The sequence below is a fragment of the Cupressus sempervirens genome, chromosome 11 (assembly GCF_028749045.1).
Source record: "Cupressus sempervirens isolate cs-2001-9-10 chromosome 11, ASM2874904v1, whole genome shotgun sequence".
NCBI classification, from domain to species: domain Eukaryota; kingdom Viridiplantae; phylum Streptophyta; class Pinopsida; order Cupressales; family Cupressaceae; genus Cupressus; species Cupressus sempervirens.
Window position 1 is genome coordinate 381,112,803 of NC_143128.1, and position 25,000 is coordinate 381,137,802.

The following is a 25,000-nucleotide window of genomic DNA, read 5'->3' on the forward strand; positions in this document are numbered from 1 at the left end:
TTGCTTTAGGCTGGGCTGTAGGCTAAGCTTTGACCTTTCTTTTCTTGGGCACGGCTTGAGTTGGTGCTTCCTCGGCTTCTTCTTCCTCTTCTTCATCCTCACCTAAGCCTTGTGTCAATGCAAGAGGTTGATGTTCCTCTTCTTCATCATCCTCTTCTTCCTCGACATCAACACCTTCTTCCTCTGCTTCTTTTGCAGCGCCTTCCCCAAATTTTGCTTTTAGCTTCTTGTCAAGCTTGTCTTTCTTCTTCAAAGTGGAGACAATCTTCAACTCCATATCCACTTTGGATCTCACCACATCATATGTTCCAAAATGTTGGGCACTCTTATCAATTTCTTTTGCAAGCAATGTTGTGATTGCTACTGATGCTTCATCAATGTTTAACTCATATCCTAATGGTCTTATCCATCTAGTCCTTAGAATTGTTGCTTGGATATAAGTATGATCAATATCAACTAAGAAACAAATATCATTGATGTGTTGTTCCACCAGGGAAATTGGTATCCTTAGTCTTTGCTTCATGGATTTCTTGAAATCCTCAAAGTAACTGGTCATTAGAGTTTCAAAGTTGTCTCCCATTTGCTCAATGTACTCATTGATGTGAGTAGTAGTTGACTTATCTAATTTCCAATTTACTTTGCCAAAAGAGGGGAATTCTTCCAGAACATAGATAAATATACAGATCAGAATTGATCCAAACTTACACTGAGCATATTTTGATCTTCTTATTGCTTCCAGATTCTCCATGACATGTTGTAATAACAATTCTGCTAGATCATATGTATGATCCTTCTTGACAATTTTGCAGGCCACATCCACACTAATGCATGGAACACTATTCAATCTGCTTGATTGATAGAACTTGTGAGATATAACTCTTACTGCAAAGTCCAGAAGGGGATCTGTGATTGTATCAATAGTCATGCCCCTTTTGTTCCATTTTTCTCCGGTGTTCTTTTCAATAGCTTCCTTAGAATCACTACCCAAGGTCTTGTACCGATCTAAGGTTGGAAAACTTATAACCCTATGTACAATTATCTCTGTTATCTTGATAGTTCCTCCTTCTAACCATAAATAACCATTATGTATTTTTCTTAGGACAATTCTTATCCATTCAGTTTTGAAAACTGTGGGGAAAACTAGGGCACGGGTTAAGCCCTTTCTTTCAACTATTTGAAATTCTTCCTTTAGAATTCCATTTTCACAAAGTTTATCATATGCTTGATGAATCTCCATGTCTCCTACTGCTCCTACCTTGCAATTGTAACATTTCCTAACATCTTGCACCATCACAACTTTGGGCGGCATAATGGATAATGCACCGGCAAGGTCGTTCTTATATGCAACTTTTGGAATTGCCCTAAAATCTAGTTGTTTAACCTCATTGCTAACTAACTGAACCTTGAAACCTTCCTTTTCCTTAGGGTTTTTAGAACTAGAAGCCATATTGCAAATCTAGGGTTTCAAAAGAAATTAAACTTTATAACTGCACAACTCGGCACTTGAGGAATACCTTAGATCAATGAAAACAGTGCTTGATCTTTGTCGAAATCTGTGCAAAAGCTTCAATTGTTGTTTGTCAATCATTTATGTGCTCTTCTCGGTCTTTTTCTACATTCGAATGATGAGAAATGATCAAAAAAATGACCTTATACTCTTCAAAACATAGCATTAAATGCTTAGTGCATATACAGTTGTACACTCGGCTCCTTAAAGATTTCAGCATAACTCGGCTTCCATTGACTTTTCATCACTCAACTCCAACTAGATTTCCTCTTCACTCAACTTCCATTTCCAAATCGACTGTGACCAATCACTCGGCTCCTACTAGCAACTCAACATATACTAACATTCACTTGGCATCTAAGGACAGCTCGGCAACACTAGTGAAAACTTGAATTTCAACTTTGCATCTTTAAACATGTTGATCTCTTCTTTTCAATACTATCTTATTTAGGAACTGATGTATGATAAAGCTTAGTAAATTAGTCCCTCATGCCTTCTAACTGCATAGTTTGATGAAGTGTGATCACTTGACCTATTAGGTGAAGTGATCCCTTCATTTGATGATCCCTCATCTTTCTTCTTCCATGTCTTATTCATTTCTCCTCTAATGTGTTCAACATCTACCTTCTCTTTTCCTTTGTCATTCTTTGAGTTGGGTGCCTTTGACTTTGTTGGGCAATTCCTGTTGATATGACCAGTCTTCAAGCAACTGAAACATGTAGTTTGGCTCAATCATCGACTGTAGTTTCCTCTAAAATGTGTCCTTATGCAATTTTCAGAAATGTGTCCATATTCCTGATAGTAATGACAGCTATACCTGGTGTTATAGTCCCAATTGTAGTGATGACCATGGTTACCTTCCCTTGTTGCCTAGTTTGATGTCCACATAGGCTTTGATCTGCACTCAAAAGCTCTATGTCCATACTTATTGCAATTGTAGTAGTGACCTTCAAATTTTGGTTTCTGATAGTGCTAGTCCTGCATTCATGTGCTTGATGTCCTTGTTTTTTGCACTTATGACAATAACTTGCATTCTTAGGCTTATCATGTTGATGGGCATTTTTGCTCCTACATACATTAGACGTATATCCCTTTTTACCACAAAAATGACAAGTAGGTTTAGTGTTCTTACCTTTGTTACTCCGTTCTTCTGCAATCTAGGAGGACTCTCCTTGTTCAGTGCTAGTGTAACCAAGTCCTGAAGTATCATTGCTAGCCCTTGGTGATTTCAGTAGATACTCAAAGTACTTGATGACCTCATTGGGTTTGTTGAAGCTTTTTGCAATCTTCTTCTCTCTTTTCAGGTCATTTTGCAGTTGTTCATTTTGCATTTTTAGTGTAGAGATCTCAATGTCTTTCATATTTAGCTCATGATGTGCATTCATCATTTGGCTTAAGGTGTCTAGCTACATGTTGGAGATTCTTGCAAGATCAATTGACTTTTCTTCCAGTCGATTGGCAAGGTTTCTCTTTTCTTCTTCTAGCATAGCCTTGTCTTCAATGGCTATTTTCTTCTGTTTAGTTACTTCACAAAGCATCATGGCTTGTGATTCTTGTTCAAGATTGAGTATTCTGATTTCTTCTACTTGAGCTCTATTCTTCTCCATCAAGTTTGCTATTGTTGCATCAAACTCTTTAGAATCTCCATTTGAAAATAGATTTGAGGTGTCAATCTCCTTGTACTGTGTGTCATTCTCAGATATGGCAATCTCTTTTCTTCTTTTCAAGGATTTTCTCAGTTCTCCTCTAGCTTCTTCCAAAGCATGTAAAGCAAGTTGTATGTCAATTGCCTAATTCTCTATGATCTTCCCAAGTTTGTAGACTTCCATTTCTAGATCTTTTCTCCAAGTTGTAAGGCTCCTTCTTGTCAAAACTTAGCTCTGATACCAATTGTTGGAATTAACAAGCGGGAAGATTTACTTCTGAGGAGGGGGCGAGGGTGGGCGGTGAATCAGAAGTAACTAATTTTTAAATTCTCATAACTGAAACCATTCACATGCATCCAATCTATCTAATGAATTTGAAAGTAAAGACATGCATGAAAATAGACAACACACAAATTTGGTAACCCAGAAACCCTCCAAAATGAGAAGGTAAAATTGGGGTGGGGATGATACCTACAAAATATCACTACAACAATGTGTAACTGTTCAATGTAACAATGTTTGACCACTTCCAATGCTCTACCCTGTGAAAGGCTTGTCCTGTTAAAAACTTTACACCCTATTAAAAGTGACCTATTTAAAGGATTTCACTACCCTACTAAAAGTAGGCCTAGTTAGAGGACTTTAGTACATTCACTTTGAATGCCACCTTGTTAAAGGATCAAAAAATGGCTGCTAGGCCAACATAAGTCCATAGGATTTCCATTATCTAATACAATTGCTAGAGAGTATTAGAAAGTCTTTGATCTGATAGCTTTGCAATCTCCAATTACTGATTCTAGATCCTTGTTCTGCTATGACCGACCTGATCCTTGCTTGATCTAATATGTCACCCTTTGAAGTTCTGGTACTTTGTTCTTGATCAACTGAATGTTGCAATGTTGCTCTATTCTTCTACGTCTTTTCACACTTACCTTTGAATTTTGCTATAGTTCACCCATACACTACTCTCATTCACACATACAATGGTGTTTCATCCTTCTTTTAAAGATTTCGAAGAATTAGGATTAGGTATGAATCTAGGATCCATATTCATTCTTCATTTCCCACTTAACTCATGCACTTTTCTTATTGTTTGCATGTCTTCTCCATTTTTCTTATTGGTTGCATGCTGATTGCATAGGTAATGCAAAAGATTTGTTCTTATCTTTAATATCCTTTGAGATTCGTCTATGTCGGCTCAAAAATTGTTTACATAGGTGTTTGTGTGATTACAAACAACTATGTCCAATCTGTGTTACTTGGCACTTGTTAGCTCTGATGCTCGGCACTTGATAATTATGTTACTCAGCACTTGTAGTTCTATCTGGCTCGACACTTGAACTTACTCGGTATCAACTGTTTACTTGGCATCTATACATATTTTACTTAGCATGTGTTACTAGCTTGGCATGAACTTAGTAAACATCGTAGGTGTGTTGACACAAAATAGTCAAAACTAGTCTTAGATTCAACATGAAGTTGTATGAGCCTCTAGCGATCTTGGATGAAGACACAGATGTTCAAGTTCATTCGTTGATGGTCTTTCACCAGAGTACATGTCAGAATTGTCAAAAGATGTTATCCTTGACAAGAATGTTAGAACTTCACGAAGAGGACCAATTGAATATGTCTGAGTGGGATTGAAGGGGATGCATCCAAGCAAGGCAAGATGGATAGATATTGGTAAAGTGAGGGAACTATACCCTCATCCACTTTCTGAGTAATCAAACTTTTGAAGGTCTAAAAGCTCTTCAGTGGGGAGGCTTGATCTGAGGGATAAAAATCAGTGGAAATTGAAATGTCCTCAATGCTCCAAGAATCAACATCATTATAAAGTGTTCAAAATTATGACTCCAACGCAACTTGAACCGGCAAAATCAATCTAGGTGACCATGTTATGGCTAGTCAAAGTTTGGTCAAATTAGGAATAGAGGCCGTAAAAGGTGAAAAGTAATAATCTCAAAAGTGGTCAACAATGGATTTCAAATTGAAGAACCCATTGAGAGCTTTTCAACAGTGTTCATCTTGTCAAAAATAGAGACCCGATGTAGAAGTTATGATACTTTAAAGTTCAAATAAAAATATGGATTTGATGACATCATCATTACAGTCAGCATGGTGATGTGGCACATTGGGAATCGGGTGGACAAAATTTGTTGAACCTCCATATCTTAACCTTACTCCATAATTGCTAGGCCACACAAGTGGCTTTACTAATTTAAGGAGGGAAATCTATTTAAATTTAGTAAAGAAACTGCCAAGAGCAAGTGGAGGTTGGTGGGAGTTAAAATCCTAACTGACCATCTCCTAAAATTAAGGCCGGCCACCACACCATTGGAAAATTCAAAGACACATATGGGGTTAGTTATCTTTGAAGTTGATTTAGTCGCCAACCTTAATTAAATAAGGTTTATTTGTTAAGATAACCCTTAAAAATGATATAAGGCTATATTTGTAAAATGGCAAAGGGGATATTTTTAGGGATTATTTTCCCAAGGGAGATTATTTGTTTGTTGGATGGTTAAAGCCTAATTATGGCTAATTTTATTTATAAAATGGGGGTAGTAGGCTTTGAAAAACCATCTAGGTGATGAGAAAGAGATTATGAACTTGAAGACTTGTTGATTATTTCAAGACATTGGAGAATTATGTTGCCATTGTGCTTGAAGGGAAAATATTGTAAACACTTGTACTTGATTTTGGAGCTTATCGAATCAATCCCCCTATTGGAGCAGGACCCGGAGATGTAGTCTAACCCACAAATGAACTCCAATTATCAATTGTCTTTTGTCTTCTGTCTCTCTACTATCTTTCTTTCAATCATTACCTTACTATAATTTATTCATTTAAGCATTTAAGCTATGTTAATTCATTAATCAATGCTTTGAATTAACTTTATGTAATTATGCAAAGCATTCCTCTGTAATAGTCCTAGACCTAATCAGATCACTCTCTCCCTCTCTCTCCCATGGCTAGGTCATGTCATTTCCTTCTCCTTTTTCTCCTCCTTCCACGTTGTCTTTAGGTCTTTGGTTAGTTTTCTCCATTTTGTATGTGGCAGTGTGGTAGTTTTGGTTTTACAAGCTCTATTTGTTTTTGGTGTTGTATCTCCTTATGCCCTTTTGCGTGTTCTTGCCATGTTCATTTTCATTTTCTTGTTTGTTATTTTTGTTGGGTGATGCGACGCGCTCCCCTGCCCACAGGTGGTTAATTATGTGGTGTTCCAGTAAGCACCTGGTATGCGCGTCGAGGGGGGGATTGTTGGGTGATGCGACGCGCTCCCCTGCCCACAGGTGGTTAATTATGTGGTGTTCCATGTTCACTAACAGTCATGGTTTTTGGTGCAACGGCAAGTGGGCCCTACAATTTTTCCTTAGTGCTTGGTTTGGTGTTTATGTTTGTGATTTGCTTGTGTTGGTTAGTTATTAGTTTTTTCTTGTTTGCTTTTCTAGTGGTTGTCAATAACTTAGTTTTATTTGACTCATTTCTTGGTATATTTTTATTTTCATAGCAAGTTGTTTTCCCTTTGCCTTTTAGTCTTACTTTTGTTTGTTAGGCTTTTCTTTATATTGTGAGGTATTCTTTGTTTGAATTTATTAAAAGGAATTAATATATAAATTATTACTAAGTCATATATTAACTCCTAATAAATTTATTTTGTTTTCTCTTTTGGGGTTTTCTTATTTCTTTGATTTCCTATATTTTAGGTGTTTGGAGTTGGGTAGTATTTTTTAGTTGTATGTTCTTGAATTAATATATGGCTGATATTCTATAAATATATTATTTCTTTCTTGCATTTCTCTTTATTTTTTGTTTGTATTATATATTATTTGAACTTATATATATATATATGGTTTTTGTTCTTTCTTTTATTTTCCCATGTCTTTTATATATTATACTTACATAAGTCCATATTTAGTAGAAGGAATTGATTTATGGGACTATTCTTAGTTTATCTTAGTTTATATAATAATTCATCCTTGAAAATTTTATCTTATTTCTTTCTTTTATTTTGTCTTTGCCTTTTTCTTTCTTTTATTATTCTACTTTTGTTTTAATATATATTTGTGTTTGTGTGTATATATTAGAAATTGATTTACGAACTATTATTAGTATATATATTAATTCCTCCTTAAATCTTTTATTATTTATTTCTTTTATTGTCTCATTGTTTCCTTTATTTTATTTTCTATCTTTTGTTCCTATATATATACATATATATACATACATATATATGTATATAGATATGTATGTATACGTATATATATGTATATGTATATGTATACATATATATATATGTATATGTATATGTATACATATATATATATATAGATATGTATGTATACGTATATGTATATATATGTATACATATATATATATATATATAATTTATTATTTATTATTTTCTTTTTCTATTTTTTATAGTGTTTCTTTGTAATTTTTTGAGGTGGCTATTTTATTCTTTTTATATATCTCATATTGTTGGTCTTGTCAACTTCAGTTTTTATGTTCCCTCTCTGCCCCTTGCTCCTTTTTATTCATTGCTAAGTCTGTAGTCTATACTTTCAATTACTTTTCTCTCATTTGCATCCTAATGAAGGATCATGTAGTATGATCAAAAACGTTGATGTTAAAAACTATCACACCATCGATCTCAAAAGAGAAAATTATCACTTGATATGGATTGTGGAAATCTAATATACTTGATTCTTTAAGTTTTTAGAAAAATGCCCTTCTAGGTAATTGATTGGGAAAAAATAGGATTCGGGAAAAGAGTTACATTATACACGTGTGATCTTGCTGGAAAAATTCAATTACACAAAAAAAGTTTTTAAAAGCTTTATTAAAATTAAAATTATATTGGATAATGGGGGACACGACTCTTCTTGTCATAGTGATCAAATGACAAGGTAGCAAGTATTGTAAGCTACCCATGACAACCCAATGAGAAAATTGTTGGGGCTTGTCGCGAGCTACCCATGCCAATGTTGTAGGGACTCGCAGGGAGTCTCTTGAGCCACGACTTACATCCCACATGGGATTATGTTTTTAAAAAACAAGCAATTTTTTTATGTATATAATATTAATTATTTATTAAACTAATCTATTATGTTTTAAAAATATTAAATTAAATTTTATTGTATTTAATAATTAATCTTATTAATATTAATATTTAATAATGAATATTATTAATATTAATATTTAATAATGAATATTATTAATTGGTAATGTTTAATATTAATGCTTATTAATTATTATTAACTATTAGTAATGCTAATTAATTAGATGATTTTTATTTAGACGTGAATTTATGTATATTAATGGTGTATAACATATTGATTAAAACATTGTGTTTACATATGAACTACATGCTTGGATACATATGATCAAAATGGTTGCAAACTAAATTGGATATCAATTAAGGAAATTATGATATCTTTCAAAAGATTGAAATTAGGAATGATGAACTATTGCTTGAACCTTGTTGAATCATTATCGATACTTGAAGGTTTATGTCAACTCTTAGAAAATGTAAACCCAAGGCTCAAGATATGTTTTTTATTGATGTATGTGTATTTTTTTAGATGCATTGTGATGGTTAATATGGTCTTGACTATACTTTTCCAACCTTATTTATTTAAGCTCATGATTATGTGAAAACTTTTAGAGTGCATTTATGATGTTATGGTTAGAGGACAAGTATGTGTTCCAAGTGTCTTTTATGGAACTAAATTTGATTATAATGCTTTTATTGTTTGCATAATTGATGTTGATTATGTTGAAGAGATGTTATGGTGCATGTTTTGTGCTCAAGAGATCAATCCTTGTGTTGTCTTTGATGTCAATTTGGTTTTGTGATGGTCGATAATTTCCTAGGCAAACTGATAATTGCTACAGTGTTGGAGATAGAATTGGAGTGTACAACTCAAATAGGAGACTCAAAGATGTCTCTAGTTGTTGTGTATTGGATCACATAGGCTAGAAACAAGTCTGGACAGTGTTACGATCAATTGAAGGATGAAAATGGAACTATAAGAACAATCTATGGCAGATGATGAATGATTTGATTGGTTTATTAAACTATGTGGATTCGGATCTAATGGTTCAATCTACATTGTCTAAACTCAGCTATTTGATTGTTGTTGCAATCACGTGATGATTGGTGCACCACATGCCATAGTTTCAATGGATTGAAGACCATTTTGTGTTGAGCTGGTAAAGTCTTTAGAATGGTTGATGTTAGATCCCAACAGGGTGAGAATTTATTTGGTACCGATGAATATTTTTATGATTCGGGTGTCATGGTGACATGTTTCAATGATATGTAATCGTGAGATGAGCTTGCATCGATTGTGGTGATCAAATTTCTTGGAGTCATGGAAGTATGTTAGAAAAATTGAAAAGGTTCGAGTGTTCTTGGTCATAACGATGTGCAATTGAAATTGGAAGCCGACACAGAGTGGAAAAAGATGAATGAAGGTTTTGGCAAGCCAGAGGTGAAATTGAAATATAAAACGTTTTGGTTAAGGCAGTAGTCGCCCTAACAATACCTGAGCCTTGTGCTTCTACAGATTTGGTGGGCAGAGTTCTTTGCCTACTACTTATGATTTGCATGGTGTGGCTAGGGTTTCGAGTAGATCCCCTATGACTGGTGGTTCGAATGGTAGTGGAGTTGGCACGACGCCTTCTCCTAAGGCTTTGTCTGCCACTTTGCCCGCATCAGGTAAAGAGGTTGTTGGATTCCTTTCTAGTCCCAATGAAAGTTCTTATGCAGAGAGAGTTGCGGCTGGAAGTGGTATAGCATAGGCTGTTCCATTCCCAATTTGTCATTCTATTGCTATTATGCCGGAAGAGGAGATTGAGGCAAATATTTATCAGGTGGCCTCTGACTTGTCATCTCGTGCAATCATCTGCAAATTTAGGGGGTTTTGGCCCTCTCTCCCTGGGCTTCATTAGTGGATTACCAAACATTGGGAGCCTATCTTTATGGATTCGGTTCAGATCTTTCCTATAGCTAGGGGTATTTTTATCGTTACATTTGAAAATGTTTTGGATAGATAGACTACTTTGTATAAGCATTATTTTACCTAGAAGAATCACTTCCCTTTGATGATGAAGCCCTGGCATGAGGATTTCAACCATTCATCAGAATCCTTCTACAAGATGCCTATCTAGGTTAGGCTTCCCTACCTCCCTCTTATCTTTGGGTGGATCCACTCCTTGAAGAAGTGGGTGATGCTCTCTAGGAGATTTTCTTATGATAGATGCAGAGTCCTCTGGTATTCTCCACTCTACCTTTTCTTTCATGTTAGCTGACATTGATGCTTTTAAGGGACTACTTGCAAAGATTAAGCTCAAGTCTTCAAAGGGTTCTTAGATCTAGCCTATGGACTATGAGGGAATCCCTTTCAGATGCAGAAAATGTTTCAAGATCGAGCATGTTCCAACTAAATAGGGAGCAAATAAGTTTAAACCGGATTTTTTCCCTCATGGTGAAAGGGTGTTGATAGGGAGGTTGAATGAACACTAACTGATTCATGCTCTTGGTCTTCTTACAAGACTCTTAGGTTGTCTCTTCCACAACACTCGTCACCTATAGGACCTTAACTTCCTAAGGATCCCCTGGTTGCTCTAGCCAACCCAACTACTAAGAAAGATTGCTCTATCAAGTCAAAACTTGACGCTTTCACACTTCATTCACCCTAGCCCTTAAAGCAACATAAAGGCTCTCAACCTCAAAATCTTGAACTAGGTCTTGCAAAGGTATGGAGGTATTGTCAATCACTTCAACTCAGCCAATTACGTCTATTAGAAGTCCCATCAATTTCATCTTCCTATATGATTTCTTCACAAATAGGCCTAAAAGGCTAGTAGCCCCAATTAGGTCTCCTATAGTGAGAAATTAGGATTTTTCTCCTATGCCTTCCAAAGAAATGCTACAATATTTTCTAAGTTTCTTGGTTCATTAGTCATCCTCGTAAATAATTTTTGGGTCTTGGGGTCATACCCTTCCATCCATTACCCTAACCCAAATTAGGTGAAAATTAGGCTTTTTAGGCTTCACAGGTTGCTTCAACAATCAAGATTGTTTTGGGCTTGTTCTAGGATTGGTATGAACCTCTCCACTTCATGGGATGATGGTTAGACTTCCTCCTTCCATGTCCAAAAGGAATTTGGACTCTAGCTTTGCTCCTCTGCAAGTAATGTTGGTTTCTATATGGTCTTCCCTAGCCAAGGTCACCTAGGGCAAAACCTTAAAAATACTTTCTTTGCATATAAGGGTCCTAGCTTCTGTACATATTATGTACATGGAGTCTACTCACTATTCCCAAGAGGTCATACAGATTGAATGATCGGAAAGTGAGTTAAAGCTCCATCTTTAACCACTGCCTGGACAAAACCAATGATAGTGTAAAAACAAACTAATTTTACAAAAGATAAACAAACTGATCGAATAGAATTAAGAGGGCATATCATTCAAAGGATGCACATGTTACATAGAATTAAGAGGGCATGTCATTCAAAGGATGCAAATGTTACAACATCAATCTTGGACTTCTAACTACCCTCTCTAATCCAAAACAAACACAAATTGCTTCCAAATGTTGATTGCAAAAACATTCAATCCGTATAATGAACATCCAACCTTGCTCATAGGTCTTTTCACGCCTTATATAGGGTGGTTGGGTGGTCATTTACCCCTTAGGACTCCTCTCCAATGATTTGCAACTTTCTTGCCAAAAGTTGCACAAACAACTTTTAAAAGTTGCAAAGTTGCACAATGCAACTTTTGCATCTTTTAGCAACTTTTCCCCAATTTGGTCAAATGACCTTACTCTCTTCCCAAACTTAACCACAAACCTTGACTAAGGTAAACACCTCACCCTAAATCTTCCTAGACCCTATTGACCTCATGATGACATCATTATCATGTCTTGGGCCAATCAGAGGGCTTTACAACTTGCTAGCCCCCAATTGCACCTAGTGAAAGGCTCTAAGATCCTATGAACAAAATCTTCATTGCACTCCTACTATGGTCAACATGACCTTATATACAACACATCCAAAATGCACTACGGCTCACATCCACAAAATGAAAACATGAAACCTTATATTGCCTAGGCAATCCCTAGGTGCTCCTGCACCATTCTCCCCATCTGCACAACTTTCAAGGAACATGAGGACAAATCATAGACATATCAATGCCAAGCTTTTTGAAACTTGCTTCCTCTACCCATGTAGCTTCAGCTTCTGGTAGTCCTTTCCATTGGATTAGGTGTTCCTTGTAAGTCTTGAACCTAGTAGACTTCTTTACCCTGGATTCCAAGATCCTTTTAGGTTGTTGTTGCATCTTGGGAGGTAGGGCCGCAGTACTGACATCTTCCAATATCTCCCTTATATTCTGACCTACTTATGACAATGGCCCCTTTTATTTGACCAAACCAACCACATTGAATACTAGTGAAATGTTCAAATTTGTAGGAAGCTCTACCTTGTAGGCATTTTGTCCATATTTGGCTAATACCTTACATGGACCCACTCTCTTCATCTACAACTTTGTTGGCACTCCTTTTTGTAGTCTAGCTTTGTTTAAGTGGACCATGACATAGTCTCCCACTACAAATTGCATCTCTTTCCTTGACAAGTCTACCTTAGTCTTTAATTTATGAGTAGCCTCTGTTATGGTCTTCTTCACTTGCTCTTGTATCCCTTTCATGGTCCTAGAGAAATTTTCCGCATGGCCACTTCTGTACTCCATAGGTCCTAGATCGTTGTGCTCTCATACTCCTCTTGGGTGCATACCATACACAATCTCAAAAGAAATTCTCCATGTTCTCCTATTCACGCTATCATTGTAGGCATATTTAGCTTGATGGATGATCAAATCCCATGTCTGTCCATACTCCTTGGTGAGGCATCTTAGAAGATTACCTAACACTCTATTGACCACCTCAATTTGAGGATGGTAAGCTGAACCAAATGATAGATTAGTCCCCAACTCACTCCATAGAGTCTTCCAAAAGTGACTCGTGAATTTCACATCTCTATTAGAGATTATGCTTAGGGGTAATCCATGGATTCTTACAATCTCTTTGAAAAATAAATGAGCAATATAGCTAGCATCATTTGTGGTTTTACAAGGGATAAAACAACTCATCTTGCTAAACCTATCTACCACCACATAGATACTGTTCAACCCTGTTTTAGTCTAAGGAAGACCTATCACAAAGTCCATGCTAATACACTCCCATGGCTTGTTAGGAATAGGTAGGGGTTGGTACAAGCACCCATTATTGACTCCATTTTTCACACACACCACACATTGCTCTACATACTTTCTAACATCTCTTGGCAACTTGGGCCAATAGTAGAATCTCTGAACCAATTCCAATGTTTTATTTACACCAAAATGACCACTAAGGCTACCATTGTGCTTCTCTCTCATTGAACCTTGAGGAACACATAATTGATTCCCCTTCAACAGCAACCCACTTTGTAGGGTATGTTTAGAGAACTAACTATGAAAATGATTTTGAAAATCAACACATACCTCATATGCTTCAAAGAAATTTTCATCATCCTTGTAGAGGTCCTTGAAAATTTCCATGCCAATGCTCTAAAATTGGACCTGTTGTACTGTCAGTATCCTTCTACTTAGTGCATCTACCACCTTGTTCAGTTGTTCCTTCTTGTGCTTGATAGTGAATGTGAAATCTTGTAGGTATTCCATCCACTTTAAGTGCCTATTGCTAAACTTCTCCTAAGTATTAATGTAGCTAAGTGCTTGTTTATCAGTGAACACCACAATTCCTTAGGTAGGAGGTAATGCCTCCACTTCCTTAATGACTGCACTAGAGCATATAACTTCAAGTCATAAGAAAAGTACTTCTTCTTGGCCTCATTAAGCTTCTCACTGAAGAAATCTATGGGTCTGCCTTCTTGACTAAATACTCCCCCTACTGCAATCCCACTTGCATCACATTCCAATGTGAACAATTTGTCAAAACTAGGACAGATTGGGTAGCTACTTCTTGTTTCAACCTTTTAAAGGCTCTTCCTGCCTCAAGAGTCCATTCAAATTTGGTTTTCAATCCAACTATGATGATGTCCAACATTGGCGCACAAATACCACTAAAATTTCTAATAAACTTTCTATAAAATTGGGCTTATCCATAAAAACTCCCTACTTCTGTCCTTGTGGTTGGTGTTGGTCAATTCAAGATAGCCTCCACCTTGCTTGGGTTCATCTTCACTAAACCTTGTGATACAAAAAACCCCAAGTATACCAGTTCTTGCTTGAGGAATTCAGACTTTTCCAAGTTGATAGACAACTTCTCTTCCTACAATCTTTTGAGCACAATCTCCAAGTGTTTCATATGTTCCTCTTTGGTTTTTATAAAGATGAGTATGTCATCTAGATACACAACCACAAACCTACCAATGTAGTCCTTAAGCACTTCATTCATTAAACTCATGAATGCGCTACAGGAATTTGTAAGCCCAAATGGTGTAACTCTCCACTCATACAACCCTTCAATGGTCTTGAATGTTGTTTTCCATTCATCTCCCTCTTGAATCCTAATATGATAGTAGCCCCTTTTTAAATCCAACTTAGTGAAATAACTAGATCCTCTTATACAATCCATCAAACCCTCAATCCTAGGTATAGGAAACCTATATTTCATTGTGATCCTATTGATAGCCGTATAATTAGTACAAAGTCTCCACTTACCACCTTTCTTGGATGCCAATACCGCTGGGACTGCACAAGGACTAATGCTCTTCTTGATCAATCCCTATTCTAGCAACTCCTACACTTGTTTAGCCACTTCTTGGTTATGCTTTGAAATGAGCTTGTAGGCTGCCTTGTTAGGTAATGAGGCTCCTGGAATAAAGTCAATTTGATGACTAACATCCCTTTTAGGAGGTAGTGTTGTAGGTGTCCTATCACTAATTATGTCGTTGAACTTACCAAGCAAATTTTGCACCTCCTCTGATGTAGGTGTTGGCATAGTCTTCTCTTCTTCCTTAGGTTGTACCATGATAGTATATCCTTCACCACCTTGTTGTAGGATGTTGGAAAACTCCTTGCCACTACTCAACAAGACACTAGGGTCTTTGATTGTGGTTCTTCATCCTCCATCAGTGACTGTATTTTGAATGTCTTACCATCTTTCTTAAAAGAAATGGTATTCTCCCTCCCACCGTAGATGACAACTCTGTTCATTCACAAGGACACTTTTCCCTTTGTCCAACCATGTCACCTTGTATGGATTGGTGTGGGGTATCTTTTCAAGTTTGAGCTTTTTCACTACCTCTTTAGAGATTATGTTATTTGTGGACCCTAAATCTATAATAACCTTGCAAACTTTGCCAAGTATTTTGCACCTTATTCTAAATAAGGCTTCCCTTTGCTTTGGTTCCTCCTTCACAAGTTGTCTAACCAAAACCCTCCTAAACATTAGGTTCTCCCCCATTTTTTATTCAATATGGTTGATCTCAGTTGACTTGAAACTTGATGTGTTTTCTTGAGCATATCCAATCCCTTTCTCACTGTTAGAAGAGGATGCCTTCTCAAAACACCTATAAGTAGGATGACCCAACTATCCACAACTATAGCACTTCGTGCTAGCAAAGTAAGAAATACTCCTGTCTAAACTCCTTCCTTTGTTATAACCTCCTTGAGATCCTTTACCTCTTCCATGGCCTCGTCTTGGAGTGGTTTCAATTCCATGCTCTATAGCTTTGGACTCCCCTTGGTTCCTTGATTCAGTCCCTCTGCCTTGGTAACCACCTCTATGACCTCTCTGATTTGTCCCTCTACCCATTCCTTTGGAGCAATAGTCATGCTTTCTTTTATTCTTTTCTTCAATTTTAATAGCCAATTGATAGCACTAATGCACTATTTTATGATTGAGAAGAGTCATCTCTTCTTGAATGTTCCACTTTAGGACACTAGAGTATCTAGCTACTTGGTTTTCATCATCGGCCACATTTGATCTCATATAAAGCTTTTGAAACTCCTCAATATAGGAACTTACATCAAGATCCATTTGCCTCAGATTCTGCCTCTTTTTGTAACTGAATTTCATAACCCTTTGGCATATATGCGTCGCTCACCTTAAGAACCATCCCTTGCCATGATGACATTGGTTTCTTACCTTCTTTTTCCCTCTCTGTCTGGATAAATTTCGACCATGTCAAAGTAGAGCCTCTCAATCTTGATTTTTCCACCCCAAATTTGTGTGCCTCTATGATGTCATCACACTCAAAATGGGTTTCCATCCATTCTATCCAGTCCATGACTAGATCTGCCTCTTTCCACTAAACAATGGAATGCCCTCAAATGCCTTCCCACTCATAGACTTATTCTATGAGAACATGATCTGGTGTAGGAACTTTGTCCTCTACAACAACTTCTGGCTATTTCCTATCAATCTTCTCCTTGACTTCATTAGTCATTTCTTCCACCTAATCCAACTTATCCTCTAGTCAGGCTAAGCTCTCTTTGAGAGATTTGTTTTCTTCCTCTTGCTTAGTCATCTTCTTGGCCAATTTTGCATTGTTCACCATTGTAGTTTCACCTACTGATTCTTCTATTTGAAACATCTATCCATAAGCCTAATCTTTTGAGGCTCTAATACCACTCTGATAGGGAGGTTGGATGAATCACTCACTAATTCATGCTCTTTGTCTTCTTACAAGACTCTTAGGGTGTCTCTTCTACACCACTTGTCACCTATAGGACCTTAACTGCCTAGGGATCCCCTGGTCTCTCTAGCCAACCCAACTACCAAGAAAGATTACTCTATCAAGTCAAAACTTGACACTTTCACACTTCATTCACCCTAGCTCTTAAAGCAACATAGAGGCTCTCAACCTCCAAATCTTGAACTAGGTCTTGTAGAGGAGGTATGGAGCTATTGTCAATCACTTCAACTCAACCAATTAGGTGTGCTAGAAGTTCCATCTATTTCATCTTCCCATCTAATTTCTTCATTTCTTCACAAATAGGCCTAAAAGGCTAGTAACCCCAATTAGGTCTCCTATAGTGAGAAAATAGGGTTTTTCTCCTATGCCTTCCAAAGGAACCCTGCAAGCTTTTCTAGGTTTCTTGGTTCATTAGTCATCTCGTTAAATATTTTTGGGGTTGTGGGGTCATACCCTTCCATCCATTACTCTAACCCAAATTAGGTGAAAGTTAGGCTTTTTAGGTTTTACGGGTTGCTTCAACAATCAAGATTGTTTTGGGCTTGTTCTAGGATTGGTATGAACCTCTCCACTTCATGGGATGATGGTAAGACTTCCTTCTTCCATGTCCAAAAGGAATTTTGACTCTAGTTGCGCTCCTTTGCAAGTAATGTTGGTTTCTATATGGTCTTCCCTAGCCGGACTCACCATAGGCTTGCCTAGGGCAAGACCTTAAAAATACTTTATTTGCATTTGAGGGCCTTGGCTTTTGTACATATTATGTAAATGGAGTCTACTCACTATTCCCAAGAGGCCGTACAAATTAAACAGTGGGAAAGTGAGTTAGAGCTCCATCTTTAACCACTGCCTGGACAAAACTAGCGACAATGTAAAAACAAACTAATTTTACAAAAGGTACACAAACTGATTAAAACCTCTATCTACCAACACACAGAATTAAGAGAACATATCACTCAAAGGATGCACAAGTTACAACATCAATCTTGAACTTCTAACTACCCTCAATCATCCAAAACAAAGAAATTGCTCACAAATTGCTTCCAAAAAACATTTCAAAAAACATTCAATCCATACAATGAGCATCCAATCCTACTCATAGGTTTTGTTACACCTTATATAGGGTGGTTGGGTGGTTATTTACCCCTTAGGACTCCTCTCCAATGATTTACAACTTTCTTGCCAAAAGTTGCAAATTTGCACAATGAACTTTTGCATCTTTTAGCAACTTTTGACCTTCCTCTCTTCCCAAACTTAACCACAAACCTTAACTAACGTAAAAACCTCACCCTAACTCTTCATAGACCCTATTGACCTCATGATGACATTATCATCAAGCCTTGGGCCAATCAGAGGGATTTACGACTTGCTAGCCCCTAATTGCACCTAGTGAAAGGCTCTAAGATCCTATGAACAAAATCTCTATTGTAATCCTACTATCGTCAACATGACCTTATATCCAACACATCCAAAATACCCTAAGGCTCACACCCACACAACAAAAACATGAAACCTTAGATTGCCTAGGCAATCCCTAGGTGCTCCTGCACCAGGTGCCTCTTCACATTGTTATTCGATTCTTAAAGGCTCTCATTCAAATGGGACAGATCATTCCAATTAACTAAAGTTGGACTTGGATGGTGCATCTCCACTTGATACCATTAAAAGTTCTTCTTTGAATGTGTGTGTCCCTTTAAATATTGGAACATAAGGCATGGTTGTTGTCATTGCTAGTAGTGACCCTATTGATTCGACTATTGTTGTTGTCTCAACTACTACTCTTGTCCCCAAGGGTGCTCCTTATTCCTATCACTGTTGGAGGCATTGTTTCTTCTGTTTGTGTTGGTTCTTCAACTGTTCATGCCCTTGCAGAGCTTGTTGTCCCCACCACTGTTGGTTCTAATGGTTATGTAGACTTGTTGGCTTGACAAGTTGAGGTTGCCAAGGTTGAGGAAGTAAGGATCACTGTCAATGGAAAACACTTAAAGAAATCCTCTCCTTCTGACATAATGTGTATCTGACAGTGTGGGTTTCAACTTCCTATTTTAAAAATCTAGTTTGTATTGGGTTCTAGGGTAGCCTCAAATCCCGCTTTCACTTGATCAAAATCAAGTTGAGTAGGATCCTACAAGGTTTCAAGTTACATCCCTTAACTGGGTGGCTCATTTGTTTGAGTTATATATCCTTTCACAAGCTTACTCCTAACAAGGTAAAGCTCCTAATAGGACTAGAGACAAATCCCTTAATCGAGTGACTTCTAACAAAGCCTTCTCTTAATCTAGCATTACTATAAGCTCCTAATAGGGCAAGCCTTTAACCGAGCATACTTCAGAAGAGTGCAAATATTTGTGGATACTAACTGTGGGTTTTCCCTTTGACCAAAGGTTTCTATGATAAAATTTTGGTGTTCTTCTGTTGCAATTTATGGATGGTTTTATGAGTTTCATTTCTTATTGCTTCACAAGTTAAATTTGGATGCATTGGGTTAAATGACTAATAAATAGATCTAATGTGGGTTTAAACAATTGATAAAAGTATGAATTTGTTAGATTATGATCTTAAGGTAGGTATCAAGGTATATAAAGAGGAATTGTCTTGCAATAAGTGTTAAGACCCTAAGTGGTTGCCAATGTAATTCATTGTATGTTACTTAATAAGTGATAACATAATACACCATATGAGGTTCTAAAATGAATTAATTAGGTGTTTGTGTTCCTTTTGTTGGTATGTTTGTCGTTGCGCCAAAAGCTCGAGCTATCAACAAACGTCACAAACACTAGACTTACCCAGATCCACCAGAGGCAATTAAGTCATGTTGCAAACCCCGAAGGAGGTGCTGACCACCAAGTCAACAATCTCCCCCTTAGCACCGAGGGTTCCGCACCAACGAAATGAAGGAGACCTCCCGAGATTTGAACCCATGTCCCAAGACTCTAATACCAATTGTTGGTATATTTGTCATTGCACCAAAAGCTTGAGCTATCAACGAACGTCACAAACACTAGACTTACCCAAATCCACAAGAGGCGATTAAGCCATGTCACGAACCCCGAAGGAGGTGCTAACCACCAAGTCAACACCTTTCCCATGCCATGAGGACTAGTAAAGACTAGCATGGAAGTAGATGTTTGATTGAGGTCTTGCATAGTTAATACCCTTGTTTGTACAAGAGGTTGCCAATACAACATAGAGTCTAAAGTCCAAAGAGACTACCAAGGTAACTCAAGTTGAATCATGTGATGATAGTTCCCTCTATGGAGCATATTCCTACATGTGTGGTTGCTTTGGATTGGTATGTATTACCTTTGCAGTATGTATAGCACCGCTTACAATAAAGAGCTTTCAAGATCCCTTTCTTGGGTTCTATCCAATGATCAATATTAGTAGTTGATATCTATGTGGGCTTCGATGTTATCTCCTTAGCATGGTGGGAATGGACATTTGGTTCCACACGACCAAGTGGTAACAATTCTAGTACATTTTCATATTCTCACATGTACCTTTGCTAGATGGTCCTTGTAGCAGTTATATTTCCTTATTCATCATTTTCAGAGATTTGCTCTTATCTTTTAGATGTTGTGTATTCTACCATGTATTAATGTATCAAATGTAATAATTTTAGGATATTGTATTGTAATTTGTACTTGGTTATTATCACATACCCTTCAACTTGTGTAGTGTATGTTGTTTCATTATGTATACTTTATGGTATCATTTGTATCATGTGTAGTGTATGTTGATTTCTCTTGGGTTCTCTAGTGAGGCATTACACCTTCACAAGTGCTTCATGATTTTATTTGCCATCCCTTTAATAATCATTACATGGAAAAAAATGAAATAAAGGTATCATTTAATCAACTTTATAAATATCCCAAACTATTGACTCTAGAGACAAAATTAAAATTCAAAGGTGATGTAATCATCATACTAAGATAAAATATTGTAAATCACAATCTATTGTTGTCTATTCTCGGTTACCGACTCTTGCTTTATTTTAATAAATGCTTGAAGAGTCGATGAGAGTAAACAAAGAATAACAACAAGTGTCAAAACTGCTCTCAATGGTAAGAACCTGAAGACAAACATTTAAAATATGTTAATAATTAAATCAAGAGAAATTATTTATTGTTAACTAAGTGCAAGAGATTTGGCTGAAAATGTTACCAAGGAGGTAAAATCCCTTGCACCGAGCACCAAGCATCAACTCCAAGCACCTTCAGTTGTAGAAGTATTTAGTGTTAGTCAAGAATAAACCATGAAGTTGTACAACAAATATAGATTTTATCTCTAGCTTAATAAATTGCAATCAAGATGTAGAACTCTCCAAAAATTGATTAATTTGAAGAAATGCTACAAGGTATTTTAAATTGTCATTAACTTGTGCAAAAATGAATTTGGGTAAGCACAATCTATTAAACAAATTCCATATGGATCATACAAAATCTAAGTATACAATAGATTTTATAAAATGAATTAAAAGTGATCACAATCTCGAAAACAAATCTCATATGGATCATCCAGATACTATCCTGCACAAAATACATTTTTAGTGATCATAATATCTTACAAGAAATTTCATATATTGATAGCCTAATGGAAATAGGAACAACTATAGGACTACTAATAGCTTAATTTTATGATGTGTGGTAAAATAATCATACTGGGGGAAATGATAAATACAAGTAGCAATCAAGTGAAGATTGAATTTATTAAGAACAACTACAATAAATAACAAAGAGAATTTGGGTTGACAGAAGCAACTAGCCAACTATCACCAACCACATAAACCAATTAAATTAATCATGACATATTAAATAGCATGCAAACAATCCCCTTATTACATCATATGCGCAAACGAACAAATCAAGAAAGTTCAAAAAGATTCAAACTTCATAGTTGCAAGAGATATGGTGAATACGCCAACACAATTCTTGAGTTGAACAAAATTGCATCTGGATATTATGTTGAAGAATATGCTCACAAATAAAGAGACACAAAACCTCCACATGCTTAGTCCGCTAAGTTAAATAATGTTATGTACAAGCTTCAACACACTTTGATTGTCACAAAACAAACTCATATCATTTGTCTCAAAAACACCCATACATGTCAAAATGTGACATAACCATATTGCCTCATAGACAACTCCACCTATGGCACAATATTTTCACTCCATGGAAGAGCAAGCAACAATGGTCTTCTTTTTGCTCTCCTGAGATATCATATTTGATTCCTAAAAGAAATTGAAGTTTAAAGTATATTTTTCCATTCATTGATCCTATAGAGTCGGCATCCAAAGGAGGACACAAAAGATATTACCATTTGAGAAAGGAATGAGGAAATAAAACACAAGATGAAAATCACTAGAGGCTACTCAAGCATCACCAAGTTGGTGCTTCCTGGTGTGCCTACAAACTTTGATTTTTCCACGACTCATTTCACTCACCATCAATCATCTTTTGCATGTTGCTCAAGATCAGCTGCAATATTTCCCTTGTCTTGTTACAAATCCACATTTTGATACACTTGTTTTTAACTACCATACCTTGTAGGATGGTTGTGGTAAATAATAATTGATAAGGATCTTCATTGATGATGTCTACAACAATTAAAAAAGAGACAACACACCATGGGGTTCAAGGATGTTTCCTTGGGTGGACAGGGAATCGTGTTCCAAGGACAAGGGTACTTGGGGCCTAGTTTGGGAATGTTTAGGGGACATGGGCACAGTGACGGGGGGTGGGGCTGGAAGTAGTGGTCACATAATGCTAATAATATAATATTACTATTAACACTTCCAAAATTATAAATAGCTTTAAAAGGATACTGATTTATAACACAATACCTAGTAGTATCAAATGACAAATGCTAAACTAGAAAATATGAATATCAAATGTAGACATTGCAAATGATTTTTTTTTGGGCTTGCTTTCCAAATGTAGATCTCCACATTTGAGATGTTAAAGATTCAAACATGCATTAATATAAGTTAAAAATTTTAATAATAGTATAAGATGAATTATATATGTAAGATTCTTTTCTTTTACTACAAAATATTTTAGCTCATTTAGGTGCATTGAGCTGTGAGTGTTTTGTAATGAGGATAGATATAGAGAAACCACTCTAGAGACATTATCTAGTGACAAACAACAATGAGATACTCATTTATAAACAAGTGTGTTTTCAAACCATTATCTGCATTTGATCAGAGTGAAACTCATTGCAGTGAAAATTGAAACATGAAACTTGAACAATGAAAATCCTAAAAAAATAATAATAAATTAATAATACAACATTACCTTCGATTCTTTGAACTTTTGAAGTCTCTTTTAATATTTTATTATCTTTCAAAACAACTTAGGGTTATATTGAGGCACTCAATTTGCCTAAGCATAACTAATTATGTCTCATGTGTGTGTTGTCGCGTGCACTGCCACGTCTCCTACTCATCCAAATTTAAATGGTTCTAGGGCTCATATGCAAGCGTTCACACCTTTGATGATTCCTATGGATGATTGTTGTTCTACAGGCTCTGACAGTGTGCCTTGTCAATAGGCTATAGTGGGTTCTTTTGTAAGGGTTAATGTTGTTTGCTTTGGTAAGAACCCTAAGGTGGCCATTCCCTTGGCTTTGATTGTTGTGGCTAGGGATGTGGCAATGCCTACGCGTGGCCTCTCTGTGGGCCTAGGAGTGGGGGATTCGGGATCTGGTCTCTTGTTCTCTCCTCTAATGAGTACCAGAGATGGTAGTTTGGGTGTCAAGAAAGGGCCTTATTATGCCCAATCTTTGTGTAATGGTGGGGGGTTGGGAACTGCCACAAAATCGGAAGATTCTCAACCATTTCCCATCTGACATTCAATACTATTAAACCTGGATGAAGACACTGTGTTAGATTCTGAGTAAAGATCTGAGGCTCTCTTTGAGGACGTTGTTGCCTATCAATTTAGGGGCTATTGGCCCACTCTTCTAGGTCTCCACTATTATAGATTGTGTTCAAATCTTTCCTTTGGCAAAAGGTTTTTTCATTGCTAGATTCGACAACCCGGAGGATAGGAGGGTCATTCTTTGTGATCATTTATTTACTTGGGAAAATCACTTCCTTCTAATGGTTAAATCCTAACATCAAGAATTTAGCCCACCATTTGAATTTGGTTGGATTTTGTTCTTGGGCAAATTGGAGAGGCCTTAGGTGATTTCCTAATAGCAGATTCAGATTCTTCTATATTTTTCATTCTACCTATGCACAAATTCTTGTTGATATAGGTTCTTCTAAAGGCCTTTTGAATGAGATTTAATTGTGTACTCCAAAGGGATCTTGGATTCCGACTTTAGATTATGAAGGTCTTCCTTTTAGATGCAAAAAATGCTTTAATACTAGACATGTTGCAACAAAGTGCAAGATTGAAAGAATCAAAGCTAAGAAACCCTCTTCATGGTGGAAGGGTGCTTTGTCGCAACACTACATGGTGGTCAAAAATCCTTTCTTGAGGAGGACAATCCCACAAACGCTATGGGTTTTAATCAAGGACATGAAGGGGATGAGGTTCCTTCTTATGTGGTTGTGTTGGAAGATGCTTCTCCTGTTGGTTCTAGTTAGGACGAGGATGCAGTGGCCATTGGTTCTACTCAGTGCAAAATTTAAGGATCTGTGAGGGATGGTTCTGATCAACATAATGTTGGTGGTACTTGAGTTGCTGGTTAGTCCGCTCAACAGTCTTTTGATGGTACTCTAGTTGCTGGCTCTATCCAAAGTATTAATGTTGCACCCGATGTCATTGTATCTAACGTGGTTTCTCCAGCAAGGGTGACTTGTGCTGGTCCAACCTAGGTGTCATTCTAGATCCTTTGTTTTGGATTCTTAGGTGTGGCAAGTCAAGGCCACAATGGCAGAGGATGGTTGGATTCCTCTTACCGAAAAAACATTCTAAAAAGTCCCCACTTCATTTTGATACAAATCTTTGATCTATAAAGAAGGGAGGTAAAGGCAAATCTTAGTTTTTCCTTCTGGGTGGTAGGTTGTGGGTTCCCATTGTCAAAAAACCCAGTTGGATAATCTGGGCACCATGTTTCTTCTCCCCCTTGTCTCTGACACGAGGGCTAAAGAAAACCTCCAATGCCTCTAGTACCCCCATGGTTG

General features: G+C 36.8%; 1 protein-coding gene across 1 annotated transcript in view; it reads right to left on the reverse strand.

Annotated features, from left to right (window-relative positions):
- Window positions 1–20,696: 20,696 nt before the first annotated feature.
- Window positions 20,697–25,000, reverse strand: part of LOC149529640 (uncharacterized) — a 156,357-nt gene continuing 152,053 nt past the window's right edge. The window contains exons 7-8 of the mRNA XM_089810591.1: window positions 21,028–21,077; window positions 20,697–20,935 (exon numbers count right to left, since the gene is read on the reverse strand). Coding sequence (XP_089666717.1) covers window positions 20,818–20,935; window positions 21,028–21,077 — 168 coding nt within the window. The 3' untranslated portion in view covers window positions 20,697–20,817. The remainder of the gene's footprint in view (window positions 20,936–21,027; window positions 21,078–25,000) is intronic.